This window comes from Helobdella robusta (assembly GCF_000326865.2).
Source record: "Helobdella robusta unplaced genomic scaffold HELROscaffold_9, whole genome shotgun sequence".
In the NCBI taxonomy this organism is placed as follows: domain Eukaryota; kingdom Metazoa; phylum Annelida; class Clitellata; order Rhynchobdellida; family Glossiphoniidae; genus Helobdella; species Helobdella robusta.
In genome coordinates, this window is record NW_008705512.1 from 3,996,167 (window position 1) to 4,011,166 (window position 15,000).

General features: G+C 33.8%; 3 protein-coding genes across 3 annotated transcripts in view; all 3 read left to right on the top strand.

Annotated features, from left to right (window-relative positions):
• Positions 1 to 2,011: 2,011 nt before the first annotated feature.
• On the top strand, positions 2,012 to 3,420 carry HELRODRAFT_70815 (hypothetical protein; the record flags this gene model as incomplete). The annotated part of the gene is made up of 4 exons (XM_009032925.1): positions 2,012 to 2,223; positions 2,470 to 2,672; positions 2,821 to 2,981; positions 3,235 to 3,420. 4 exons carry the CDS (start codon positions 2,012 to 2,014, stop codon positions 3,418 to 3,420), a joined length of 762 nt encoding a protein of 253 aa, XP_009031173.1.
• Positions 3,421 to 5,021: 1,601 nt separating this feature from the next.
• Positions 5,022 to 5,597, top strand: HELRODRAFT_166325 (hypothetical protein; the record flags this gene model as incomplete). The annotated part of the gene is made up of 1 exon (XM_009033277.1): positions 5,022 to 5,597. One exon carries the CDS (start codon positions 5,022 to 5,024, stop codon positions 5,595 to 5,597), a length of 576 nt encoding a protein of 191 aa, XP_009031525.1.
• Positions 5,598 to 13,972: 8,375 nt separating this feature from the next.
• HELRODRAFT_166327 (hypothetical protein) overlaps positions 13,973 to 15,000 on the top strand; it is a gene marked incomplete at both ends in the record, with an annotated part of 1,693 nt that continues 665 nt past the window's right edge. Inside the window, 2 exons of the mRNA XM_009033278.1 lie at positions 13,973 to 14,165; positions 14,726 to 14,812. Coding sequence (XP_009031526.1) covers positions 13,973 to 14,165; positions 14,726 to 14,812 — 280 coding nt within the window. The remainder of the gene's footprint in view (positions 14,166 to 14,725; positions 14,813 to 15,000) is intronic.

A 15,000-nucleotide genomic window follows, 5' to 3' on the forward strand; every position in this document is an offset into this window, starting at 1 on the left:
TGACGATGATGAGGTTGGTGATGACGATGATGAGGTTGGTGATGACGATGATGAGGTTGGTGATGACGATGATGAGGTTGGTGATGACGATGATGAGGTTGGTGATGACGATGATGAGGTTGGTGATGACGATGATGAGGTTGGTGATGACGATGATGAGGTTGGTGATGACGATGATGAGGTTGGTGATGACGATGATGAGGTTGGTGATGACGATGATGATCGCAATGCTGATGACAATGAAAGCAGTATGAAATATTTAATTACACTTTTTTGATGATGTTGATGATACTGACTGAGAAGAAGTTGTTGAATTTAGATTACAATCATAGTGTGATGATGACGACGACGATGTTAGAGAAGTAACTGCATACAAACACACACACACACAAACACACAACCAAACACACACAAACACACACATACATACCTTTTGCAAACCTTTTCACACGTTTATAGTTCTTACTTCATTTTAAATTCATTCAAAAAAAAGCTTTCTCTATCATTTTTTATAAGTTTTCTGAAAAACTCAAAAGTTAATATACGCAAACATGCACATTTTTTAACGCGTCGTTAATTTTAAAATCAATTTTGCTTAAAAACAAAGCAACAATTTACAAAGATACAAAAACTATAAACAAAAACACACAAACATAAATACAAACAAATACACATACATACAAACAATCAAACGCACACAGACACACAAAAAATTTTAGCAGCATAAAAACAATTGCAAACGGACTAAAACGTAAATAAATAAACATAAGCAAATATACAAATATACGAACAGGCAAACATACAAACAAACAAACATACGAACAAGCAAATATACAAACGCAAACATATAAACGCTAACATACAAACAAACAAACATCGACACGACCAACGCTATCCTGCCACCTACTGACTGACGTGCAGACGGATTAGCGACTAGTTAGTCTCCGTCAGACGCCATTTTGTAGCACGTGACGTGCCAAAACAACACGTGACCGGTTTTAACTGACGTCATTTCCTGTTGTGTATTTGTTTTTGCGTATTTCCTCCGAAGAATTATTTATACCGCTAGTAACAGCAGTCAGAAGATGTTTTCCGTGGCCAACTTCAACAACTGCACGCTTTGTATGTTTGCAAAGATGCATCCAGTACAAGAATGCTTTCATTTGTATTGTATGAGTATTTTTATGTATTTTTATTAGGTATTCCATGTACTGCAGACAAAAAAAAACATGCATATGTATTTGAAATCATACACAAATACACATACATACACACACACACATACACACACAGACACACACACACACACACACACACACACATATGTCCACCAGCGTCAAGTGTTCATTGTTTGGCTGGTTTTGTGGACTTGATCGCACTACTTAAACGTGCTTCCTGGCACTTGTTTTGCTATTTGTATGTGTTTCTTTATGTGTTTTTGTATGTGTGTGTCTGTTTGTATGTGTGTGTTTGTTTGTATATGTCTGTCTGTTTGTATGTGTGTGGTCGTATGTGCGTTTGTTATGTGTCGTATTAAACTTTTATATTTGTAAGCATTCAGCATTCATCCATTTATTTTTTTTATCTATTTATCTATTTATCTCTGTCTTTCTGTCTGTCTGTCTATTTATCTATCTATACATCCAATTATCCAATTATCTATCTATTTATCTCTTCAACTATTCAACTATCCATTTGTTCATCCATCCAACTATCAACCCAGCCATCCGCTGCTCTATTACTGAAATAACTTCCTACTTCCACGTTCCTACACGGACAATTGAACAGCTGATTGGCATGACATCATATCGCCACAGCATGTCACGTGATGAGTGGATGCTATTTTTAGAAATTATCCTTTCGTACGTCCGCGTTTTCAAATTCTCTCTTGTTGTATGTAGAGTGGTAGTTGTAGTAATTATTTCGAACTGTCTTCTGACATCAACTGATGATGACGATGACGATGGCGATGATGATGACGATGGCGATGATGATGACATTGATGATGATGATGTCAACATCAACACCATCATCATCATCATCACCAGTTGCAGTACCGACATGCACCGGTTGTACGGAACCGATATTCGATCGATTCATCTTGAAAGTTCAGGAGCGCTCCTGGCATTCGAAATGTTTGAAGTGCAGCGACTGCCACAGCCACTTAAGCGACAAATGTTTCTCAAAAGGAGACTATGTGTATTGTAAGGATGATTTCTTTAGGTAGGTTCAAGTTCGTTCGTTCGTTCGTTTGTTTATTTGTCTGTATGTTTGCTTGTTTGTTTTTTTGTTTGCTTGTTTTGTTTGTCTGTATGATTTGTTTTATTATTTGTTTGTTTGTTTTATTATTTTGTTTGTATTGTTTTATCATCCTCAGACAACAAGTTGAATAATCCAACACACAAAAACACCCACCCACACATACACGCACGCAGACACACACACACGCACAAACACGAACACAAACAGGAGATTTGGAACAAAATGTGCCGGTTGTGACCAGGGCATCCCACCGACGCAGGTGGTCCGGAGGGCCCAGGACCACGTTTACCACCTGGAATGTTTCGCATGTTCCATCTGCAGCAGACAACTGAACACCGGCGATGAATTCTACCTGATGGAGGATCGCAAACTCGTCTGCAAGAATGATTATGAGACCGCCAAGACGAGAGGTATGTGGGGGCTGTTGATGACGTTGATGATAAAAAAGAAATATATATTTTTTCCGTGACTTTGCTTTGACGTAATTTTTGTTTTTAACAATTTACCGTTAAATTTTTTCCACCCCGTCACCGTACTTTTTCTTCCAAATTTCTTCAGCTGAATTCGACTTAGACAACGCCAACAAGCGACCACGAACGACGATCACGGCCAAACAGCTGGAGGCCCTCAAACGGGCGTACAACGACAGCCCCAAGCCCGCCAGACACGTGCGAGAACAACTTAGCGCCGAAACTGGACTGGACATGAGAGTTGTTCAGGTGTGTTCTCTCAAACTTAACTTTCGAATATTTTCTGTTGAAAGTGTGTTTTATATTGTTTTCAATAGGAGTGAATGCTTTATTACATTAGAGACTCAACAACCATTAAAGTTACACAAAATTCAGCAAAACATGCATGCAATTCGCATCATTTTTTTATCACACACTTTTGTACACGCACAATAAATAGCGCAACAAATAACAAAGAACCAAACGAAACAACACAAAAGAGCTTTCATTTTCTCCTCGCCAGGTGTGGTTTCAAAACAGACGAGCGAAGGAAAAGCGGTTGAAGAAGGATGCAGGCAGGCAGAGGTGGAGCCCTTACTTTCGGAACATGAAGGATGGAAGAGGGAACGACAATGATGATCACAACTCCCTGCTCGATGAACATGCAAGCCTCAACCTGCATGATAGTTTTGCAAGTTCGTGTTGGTGATGATGTTGTTGTTGTTGATGATGATGATGATGAGGTGGAGAAGATGATGATGATGATAGTGTGGTGATGATAAGATTACGAAGCAGATGATGATGTGAGTATGTACGTTCAGTAAATACAAACATATGAACACACGCAAATGCAACAACAAATAAAAGCACAATAGGCTAACAAGTAGAATACACAATATTTAACAGAAGAAAATACAACCTTTCGTCATACAAATACGTATGCGCGCTTGCTGAAAAATACAACATTCACACAACTATGCACACATGTGCAAGCACACACAAACGCGAACACACACACACACACAAAAGAAGAAGAAGAAGAAGTAGGACAGCACAAAGCCATCTACTTGATGGATTAAATGCCTTCTCCCAACATCCACACGACCTCAGCGCTACATTTTACCGTCCTGTTTATGCGCTCTCCTTAGAATAAATGCTTCTGAATCTCTCTTTTTCTTTTTCTCTCTCTCTCTCTCTCTTTCTTTTTGCTTTCCTTTTCTCTCTGGGCGTGAATGTGCGCAATTAAGCAGTTGTTAGTGAATTTGTACATAAATGTTTTATACGCGCACATATTCGGGATATACTAAACAGGCATTTGTTTGTCTCGTTCGTTCCGCCTACATATCAACGAATGAGTGGGCGCATGTTCATGCAAACATCAGTGCCACAAACCTGGAAGAGTGCCTGCACGTTCAGAAATATTTTTGTGAACATGTGACATTTTGAATGGCATTAGTTGTGTCCTGTAATAGAGTGGGTAGAGGCAGACCTACCTCTAACAAAGCAGTCATCAAGTAAAACGTGCAAGCTGATGAGTTAGAGTAGATTTTATTCCTTAATTAGTAGTAACGTGTAAAATTCTTACAGCCAGAACATTTGTCAAGCTGACGTAACTTTAACAAATTTTAACAAAAATCCCACACGCGTATAGATAGCTATCATCAAAACAACATACAAAAAATATTGTTCATGAAAGACGTTGATACAATTTTGTATTAAGGTATGGTAGGTATATACAAAGCAAACAATGCAACATGTGCACACGCACGCACACATACACAAACATGCAACATAACACAAAAACATACTTGTACGTGTTTACAATGTATGCAACAAAAATAGCAAAAATTAACGGAGGAATATATATGTAAGAACACACACACAGCTTAACACACACACGCTTACACACACACGCTTACACACACACACACACACACACACACACATGCATACATACAAACAAACAAACATGCATAAGTAGCAAGCGACTTTCAGATTAATTTCCTCTCCAACTTATTTGGTCTGGCAACAAAATATTTTCATTCATACGTAACACGACGCAATGCTGCTCAAACTGAGCTGGTGAAATTAATTAACAATATTTCTTCATTATTATAATAATTAAAATTTATAATTATTAGTTAAAATTTATAATTATTAATTAAAATTAATATATAATATTGCTCGAAATTCGATTAGCCATATTATTTTTTGTGCGTGTGTGCGTGTGTTCAGATAATACTGATAACAAACACACTAATCAGCCAACCAACCAACCAACCAATCACAGACGACTCAGACAGTTACGACATGGCGCCTCCAGTAAGAGTAGCAGGTGCAAACAGCGGGGGACTCTTCGGCCCTGGCCAACCACTCGATCACGAACCCAACATGGGTCAGGTGCCCCTAATCTCTCCAGGCAGTCCATCCAGTGGTAACAACAACAACGGCAACATCAACAACGCAGCTGGAAATAATCTTCTGAATGAAAATCCCTGGATGCTAGGGTTATCATCCAACCAACAACTACATCTTCAGCAGCAACATCACTTCGGCAGGTTGGCTCCACTCCCACCGTTACAACCATCCAACAACACGAACAACGGCAACAACATCAGCAACAATAGCAACAACAACGGAGGCATGCGGTTTTTAGGAGCGGGCTGTCCATCCCCTAACAACGTGTCCATTCTCTTGCAGGGCCCGCCGCCACCACCGCCCTCTGGTTCTCTCAATTTGGAGTCCTCAGTCCCTGGTGATTTCGCTAGTGGTCTCGTTGATGGGGATGCTTTTTCAACATTTCGGCAACACCATCATCAGCAACAGCAACAACAGCAACATGATTTGCAATCGAATTCGCAACAAAGTCATGTTGAAACTTATTAGTTTATTGTCGTTATTATTGTTATTGTTGCTGGTTATTTTAATGTGCATCTTAATTCGAAATGTGTGTGAGTTTATTTGTTAATTTCTGTCTTAATATGAAGGAAAATTTCGTGCTCAACTTTAACTAATCTTTATGTATTTTATAATAATTAATCTCTTTAAATGTAAACCATCCCGACTTAAATGAATATTCATTTTTGAGAGAAAGATTTTTAAAATGGTTCTAATACATTAATCACGGTACATTTTCAAATTGTGAATTAAATATTCTAGATGATAAACCAATTGTATATGAAATTTATATTTTATAACGATTTTTTCAACAGTTTAACAATTGTACAGTGATCAATAAGCGAAAGAATTCGTTGCCATCTATCTAGTCCTATTTCAGTCATTTTAATTTTTCCAATTTGTATTTATTTTATAATATATATATATATATATATATATACAATAAATATATATATATATATATATATATATATATATATATATATATATATATATATATAGTTTAACTAACTTATTATTTAACATCCTATTAACGATGAAAATAAAATTTCAAATATTGTTACATTATATTTGAAATGGTTAATTTTCTTTACACTATAAAAGGACAGGTAGAATTATAACCAAAAAATGAAAGTAGTGACGGTTTGGTAGTACATTCATAAAAATTTATTGTCAGTGCAGTGCGGGCTGAAAGGAAAGGCTAGAGAGTTGCTGAGTCAAAACTTCTGCGAAAAATTTATTTAAAAAAAGTTCTTAATCAAAGTGGTATGGCTGCAATTTCTACGAAATCAATTAAAAATCTAGGACCCGTGTAACCGATATTTTGCAAGAATTAGCACAACATTACTTATAAAACTGTTCATTTTAATTCAGCGAGAGCTCAAGTGAAAACTTGTAATAAAAATGAAAAGTTGGAATGGCATATAGAATACTCATTCGATATACTGTTTAATAATCAAAGACATTTTGACTAGTAAATAGATTTAAAAAGGTAAGAACAAACACATATAAGTAATAATTGCTTGCCAGCCATTCGATGAATTTAAGCTTTTTTTCTTTGTTTGGTCTGCAGATCAGCTATAGGAGCTATCAATTGATGATAACAATTTTACAATCAAATAACTGATTACCTGATTTATTGGTAAATTACTATCTTATCTAATTTTAATTAACATTTTACACAACAAATTTAAAAAATTACTCTACAAATTGTTCATTTAATCATTAAATTTTGACAAATTTGTTTCACTGTATGGTTTGACAAACCATAGAACCGATAGACTAAGAAACAATTATTGTTCTTTGTAGTTAAAAGCAAATTCAATATGGGCAGATTGTATGTTGCCGATTTAAAAAGTCAGCAGATTTTAGATAATCCGAAATTTTTTAGCTCGGGTTTTTTCACAAATGTCGGATTGATTGTCGGACAAGTTAGATATTTTATTTTTTTTAAAATTATATCAGTACGTTTCGGCTTGAATGCTAATTTTCCTAACAGATTGACAACTATCCATTCAAATTTTAATTTAATTCAAATTAAATTTATTTAAAATTAAATTATTTAATTTAATATTTTAGGCTTACAGTTAAGCAAGACAACCAACAGCAGAACTACCTAATTGTCTCATTAATTTAATTATAAATTACACCACACAACATCTATTATTTAGTTGTTTAGTTAATTAAGTCAAGAGAATGAATTATATAAAAAAAAATATTTCTAAAAAACTCTTCAAATGATTCTACTACTAATAAATAAATACTAAATAGAAGCCTTCAACTTTTTTTTTAGATTACTGACAACAAAGATTATGTAGTGCAATTGATGAAAACTCCTCTCTTGGATGAGGTAACTGAATCACCAATTGTTGAGCCACAAGTTAGTGATGGGGACAAGAAAGCTACCATTAAAAATTCAATTTCAGAGAAGACCGTTGAGAAATGTGTGTCTATTCATGCAAGACAGGTTATACATCATTTTAATGTTTAAACAAAAAACAATGTTTCAAATCGTAAATATATATATAAGTAAATATATGTATATGTATTTATATATCATATTTAACATAAATTTTTTTTAGTTTTGTTTTACTGTTTATTTGGTTTGCTCATTATTAGTATTTATTTTAAAAAAACTAAATGTTTCAATCTAAGCTTTTTAACTTTTAAATTATAGCCCATAAATGTTTAAGACACTAAATTGTAGGTATTAAGCTTTCATTTTGTCTATTAGGTTCGCCAAATGTTGACAGGGGGCATGGATGTGCTGGGAATATTTGTACATACAACAATGGATGATATGAAGGCATCCATGCTAAGATACAAACAAGTAACTAAGCCATTTCTTCTTCTCGAGCAATGATGCCGTTATAAAAATCTGTATACCTTGTTGTATCTCATAAATTTTGGTCATGATACTGTAAAAGATATCTGTATTTCCTATTTTATTACTAACATTTTGTCCATGAGAAACAAAGTAGCAGGGCTTCTAGTTGTTAATACTCTTAAATTTGATATTTAAACTGTCTTTAAGCAATAAAAAAACTTTACTGTTACATTTTATGATGTTATTTTCATCTGTTTTCTCTCATAAATATATCAAAAGCTAACTATTTTTTACTTCATTTTCAAAATTTAAATTCAAAATCACCACCAATGTGCAGCTGTTGTACAGTGTCTTTGAGGTGGTGAACAAATTTGATAGACACCTATCCTTATCTGGAAGGAGTAATGACAGACTGCTGCTGCATATCTGCTCACAATCTAAAAAGTTCGGGTTTTTTTAAAAATTAATTCTACTTATTTCTTGTCATTTCATTCTTTAATTAGTTTATTTATATGTTGATTTTATTGCTCATGTTTAATATGGTTTTTTATTGATGGTGATGACGGCGGCGACGATGATGACAATGATGATGATGATGATTGCAGATTGACTGCCAGATCGTTCGACATATCAGACTCCAAGGTTTAAATTTTTTGTAATAAATTTTTGTTTATATTCTTTATGATAACTGTTCTAAACCACTGGTTTAATTAATTAACCAAGTAATTAATTAATTAATCAATTAATTTGTTAATGAGTTAATTAATTAATTGATTAATTAACCAATTAGAACACAGGGCAAATGGCAGATTGGAAGTACCAGAAAATATTGGATTCATTCACAAGCTTGGCGACTCGCTTTTCATTGAGAACTTCAATTTACGTAGGGGAGAGCTGTGGCTCTGCTGTGACGTTGGAAGAACAAATTACTGTTAGTAATGTTGCTACTCTGCATGTGTGTGTGTGTGTGTGTGTGTGTGTGTGTGTGTGTGTGTATATATATATATATATGTTGTGTGTGTGTGTGTGTGTGTGTGTGTGTATGTATATATATGTTGTGTGTGTGTGTGTGTGTGTGTGTGTGTGTGTGTGTGTGTGTGTGTGTGTGTGTGTTTCGTAACTTTACATAGAGTTTAATGGCAATGTAACTTTACGCAAAGATTACTGTTAGTAATGTTAAGTAAACATTACTTCTGGCAATGCTTCTTTACACAAAATGTACTCTTAATAATCAGGTGAAGATTATTAATGTTATTGAACTTTTATTTATTTTCGAAATTTTTTAGAACGGCTTAGTGACCAAAGTCCAGTTGATACATGATTCACTGGCTAGTATAAGTGGTCTGGTCATCGAGACTAAAGACGTTGATGATGATGGAGATGCTGATGAGTTGAAGAAAAAGGGAGATATTTCCAGTAAACCAATCGAGATGTTTAATAATAATGAAGGATCTTTAATCTTCAGTGAGGATAACTCTGATGACCAGAGGATGAAATCGGCTGATTGCGATGGTGATAATGAGGAGGAAGAGGATGATGAAGATGATGATGATTACAGTTATGAAGATTACAAGAAGAATATGAATGTGGTTGTGGATTTTTTACAAAATATGGTTTGTTTGTTTGTTTGTTTGTTTGTTGGTTTGCTTGTTTGTTTGTTTGTTTGTTGGTTGGTTTGTTTGTTTGCTGATTGTTAATTTATTTATTTGGTTTGTTTTTAATGCTTGTTTCAGTTAAAATTTTTTGTAAATTATAACACAATTTGCAATAATAAAAAGGATAATTCATAAATAATAATGATTCATGCTGAACACTCCTCAGTCCACTAAAATAGACCAGCCCTTGGAAAGTCCAAATGTACAGAGATGTGGGGCCAAAATTCTGATACACGGCACTTTGATTGGGAAAGCTTTTGTGCATTGCAAGACATCTGTTAAAGAGGCCATGAAGGTCCATGATGATGATGATGATGATGATGGGCTTGTGATGATGGTTGTGATGATGATGGCGGGGTATTGCTGCTGATGACGATACCAACAATGATGATGATGATGATAGTGATGAGAATGATGACGAATGGAGACGATATAGTTTTTTTTAAATATTATCTCGCCAGGCTTTGAAGCGTGACTTGATAAGGAGTTTGCTGACAAGATGTGAGTTGGTTTGCCAGGATCTCTTGCAAACTGAAGAAGATCAATGTTAGACCTGGGGGTGTGCCATTTTACCATCATTTTTCTCGTTACTCAACTAGCTGATTGTCATCATCATGATCTCCATCCTCATTGTCATCGTCGTATCATCGGTATATCATCACTATATCATCATTGATTTATCATCATCGTATCATCGATGTATCATCTTCGTATCATCGATATATCATTGACAGCTGAATTTCGTGTGGTGTACGAGACGCCGATGCGAGCATTCGCGCCTTTGAAATCCTCCTCCATCTTCTTTTCTGATTATTACTTCCAGGAGGAGACAAAGCAGGATAGTCTGGAGAGATTCCGAGATGTTATGGGACTCTGTGATCTGAAATCCAAGAACGTTGATCACGCTGTCGAAGTTCTACCAGGTTTGGAGTGATGATGGTTGTCGTAGTGGTGTCAGTTTTCATGCTATATATATATATATATATATATATATATATATATATATATATACATCTATATATATCTATATTTATATATATATATCTCACCCAAACAACAGATTCGAAAGATTTGGAGATAGCAGAGCACATGCAGTTGGGTGAAAACAACAAATATTACGAAGACATATTCTCTGAGAGGAGTAGAAACTACACAGATTACGCCGGCTCCATTGGATGCAGGCCTGATAAGAAGAGGAGAAACAACACGCTGTGTAGTGTAGAAGGTGGCTTGACTGATAGGGCTATCAACTTTCTTCTACAACCGTTCTTCCGTTAGTTTTTGTGTCTCTTTGTGTGGGTGTTTGTTTTTTTGTGTGGGTGTTATGTGTTTGTGTGTGTGTGTGTGTGTGTGTGTGTGGTGTGTGTGTGTGTGTGTGTTTGTTTATTGATTGCATAATGACAGGCTGGTTGGTTGGTTGATTTAAAAAATAATTTGGTTAAATAATTTTATTCATCTAGAAGATTTGTTTATATGTTGTTGACAACTCTTTTTAAAAATTAACTCCGTGTTATTAGATCAAATTTGTAAATTATAAATTTTCAGATATTCCTGTTGGTGTGCTCTTGGCCATAGTTGCTCTCCTGGTAGCTCTATTTTGGGGCGTGAACACCTCCTACTTTCTGCCATCAGTCAATAGAAACAGGGGCCACAGTTGACCTGCTTTCCTATTGGCTACAATTTTATTATAGTCGATTTGACTGAATTTCAGTCAAGCAAACTTGCGCTTTTTTCAAAAATTTGAAAAATAATTGTAAAACCAGAACTCAACGAGTAACTAATCAATTAATTAATTTGCTAACTAGCTAATTTGTTTGGGTTAATTAATTTATTTAATTATTTCAATTAAGAACAATCATAGTAATGTGGTTATTATTAGGAAGAATTAATAAATTAGTGGAACATGTATGTATGGTATGGTAAATCTGCAATCTTTATTCTTGAAATATTTAAAAATTATCTTCATTGTAAAAGTTGAAATAAAAGTATATGCAATTAAAATGGATTATATATATATATATATATATGTGTGTTTAAAAGGTACATATTTATATAATATATATACACAAGTATTTATATATATGTAGTATATATTTTGTATATATATATATATATATATATATATATATATATATAGAGTATATAATTATGTATATGTAAACATTAACACGTGACCACGTGCGTAACTAATGTAACGTATAGAAACTGTTAATAACATTAATAAAAGTTTAATTGATTTATTGCCGAAAACAATTAGAATCGAAAAAAAAAGCTGCGTGATCTCTTTGTGTGTGTGTGTGTGTGTGTGCGTGTGTGCTCTTTCACGCGTGTGTTTGTTAAATAAATTAAAACTATACATCATAATTAGCGTTATTACGGACACCTTTAATCATTCCGTCATAATACAAATTTTAAATACGTGCGTGTATGTGTGCGTACGTGTGTGCGTGCGTGCGCGTATGTACGTGTGTGCGTGCGTGCATTTAACACCTGAGTTGTCATTGGAATGAATGTGTGTCGAATGTTCATCGGAGTTTAGTAGTCACGATGGATGGATGGATGGATGGATAAATGAATGTATAGATGGACGAATGAATGAAGATGGAGAGATGAACTTTTAGAGAATGTAATTTTTTTTATAAATTTAATTGTAAGATAAGCCGAAATGAGTTAAGTAGATGTAATGTGCTTTCTATTGGACAAAGTTAATATCGGGAAAAAATTGTGACCAGTTTCTTCCTGTGTCTATGTTTTTTTCAAATCTATGCATGTTTGATTTTTGTGTGTTTGCATATATATCGTTTCATATATGTGCGTGTGTGTATGCGTGTGTGTATGCGTGTTCGCGCGCGTTAGTGTGTATTATTATGTATGCGTACGTATGAGTAGCGTTAATTAGTCTGGCGTTTGTTGGTCGTGCTTTTAATTCTGTTTTAAAGTTGCTTTCATCTTACAAACTTTCAATTTAAGGCGAGAGATATCGAGGAAATTTTCCACTCCCTTCTCTTCGTCGAATCTAGTTGCACGCACAATTTCCTGCGTAGGCACGCGCACGTGCGTGTGCATTTCTGATCACGCACATACGTACGCATGTGTGTGTATGTGTGTGCGTTTGCGTCGGTATTTTTAACAGGCAGGTATCATCTTGTATCCTCATTTAAATGGATTAGATATCTCGCTCTATCTGTTGCCTCTTTTTATCCAATCTTTTATCCAATCATAAACTCTTTTTATCCAATATACCTTGTACTACTTGGCTAAATTGTAATTTTTACACTTGTTATATCATGCGTTAATCGAATTTGATTCAAAAATATATATCAGTGTTTTAAATAATTCAGGTTATCTAGGTTTAAAGATAGTTTATACATGCCTTCACGGACGCACGCACACATGCACACACACACAATTAAATACACATGCATACTTGAACACGCACACATACAAACGGAAACACATAGATATAAACATACATACCTACATACAGACAGACAGACAACATGCCGAATCAAAATAAAAACTTGACGCGAGTAGTGAATGAAATACTCAAAAAATCGATGTACCTACCTCCCGATGACATTAACAGAACAAGCGATGCTCCAATCAAAACAACCAATAATAACCACATCAATCAAACTGGCTCACACACAAAACTCACATACAAACAAACATACATACATACATATGTACATACATATGTGGGGAAAAATAATAGTTTTTACGACTGTTGTTCGTAACCATGGGCTCGTACATGCACACACACATACATACATACACACAAACATACATACATACATAAATGCGTTTGCTTATACACACATACATACATACGTGTATAATCATATGATATATATATATATATATATATATATATATATATATATATAAGTAGTTCTCGACAAGGTAAGCGACAATCTTTAGATTTAAAATAAATTGGAACATTATCACGCGTTTGACATCTTCTTCCGAGAAGAATATCAATATATTATTAATTATTGTAATATCATCTCTAATCAATAGCTACCTATTGTAACGTTTACATTAATGTAATGGGCTATCACAGTCATTTTATGTAATTTCCACTGACATTAACAACAATATAACATCACTATCTACTGGTATAAAAACTATGATTCTAAGTTAATTTTTTGCATATATTTTTAAGTTTTATTTCATTTGCATATTCATTACATTAATGCATATTCATTACGTTAATACTACCTCACATTAATTTCATCACATTAACATCGTTCTTAGCACATAAACTAACTAAATGAAAACAATAAAATAGGCTTACTAATGTAATGAAATCATCAATAATAGTATTAGCATAGACGACAACATCAACAAAAGTTACAACAACAATAATAATAATAAAAAGAATGAATAACAACAACACTAACATCAATTTGCTATTTCTCAAAAATAATTTCTATGACATCAACAACGATAGTGGCAACTTCAGCGGCTACATCAACGACGACGATGGCGACAACAACAACATCATCAACAACAGTAATAACATTACTAACAACAACAACAATGGCATTAACTTTTCAAATGACTCCTTACAAGGTATATGAATAAATTAATACAGTTTTATCAAATAGCGAAAATTTTTTATCATAACAACAATTGATTACGTTGATAATGTTTATTAATAATAATCATTTCATTTATTTAAACTATTTTTAAAAAATATTTAAAAAAAATGAAAACTACACTAAGTGTCTGTGACATTAATCACAACAACAAAATCAACAAAACACTAAAAGACAAAAACCCATTTAACAAGGCAATGATTTTAGCATTAAAATGGTAACACTTATTCCATTGCAGTAATGTAACGTGAAGTCAATTGCCTATAACATTAACAAGACAACAACAAAACGACATTAATAATGACAACAACAATAATAAAAACAATAACATCCTTAACGAAATCACTGTAAGATCAAATAATCGTCACATAATAACAACTACTACTGCTACTATACATTTAAAATATATTTTAAGTTTATATTAATAACAATAATTATCATTATTAGTAATAATAATAATAATAAATATAACTATAATTAACTATTTAATTATTCATAATTAGTTGTAAAAAAACTACATTAACATGAATTCAGAATCAGATTTCTTGATGAGTGAGTTGACGAAGAAGAACTTCAGAAGGCATCTGAGTACTTGGGCTAAACAGATACCGATTATTGTCGGTTAGTTATTATCATTATCAATACCATCATCATCATCGTCGTCGTCATCATCGTCATCGTCATCATCATCATCGTCGTCGTCATCATCATCATCATCATCGTCGTCATCGTTATTTCTGGTTAGTTAATTATTATAATTATGGTTAATAATAATAATGATAATAATAGTAGCAGTAGTAGTAGAAGTA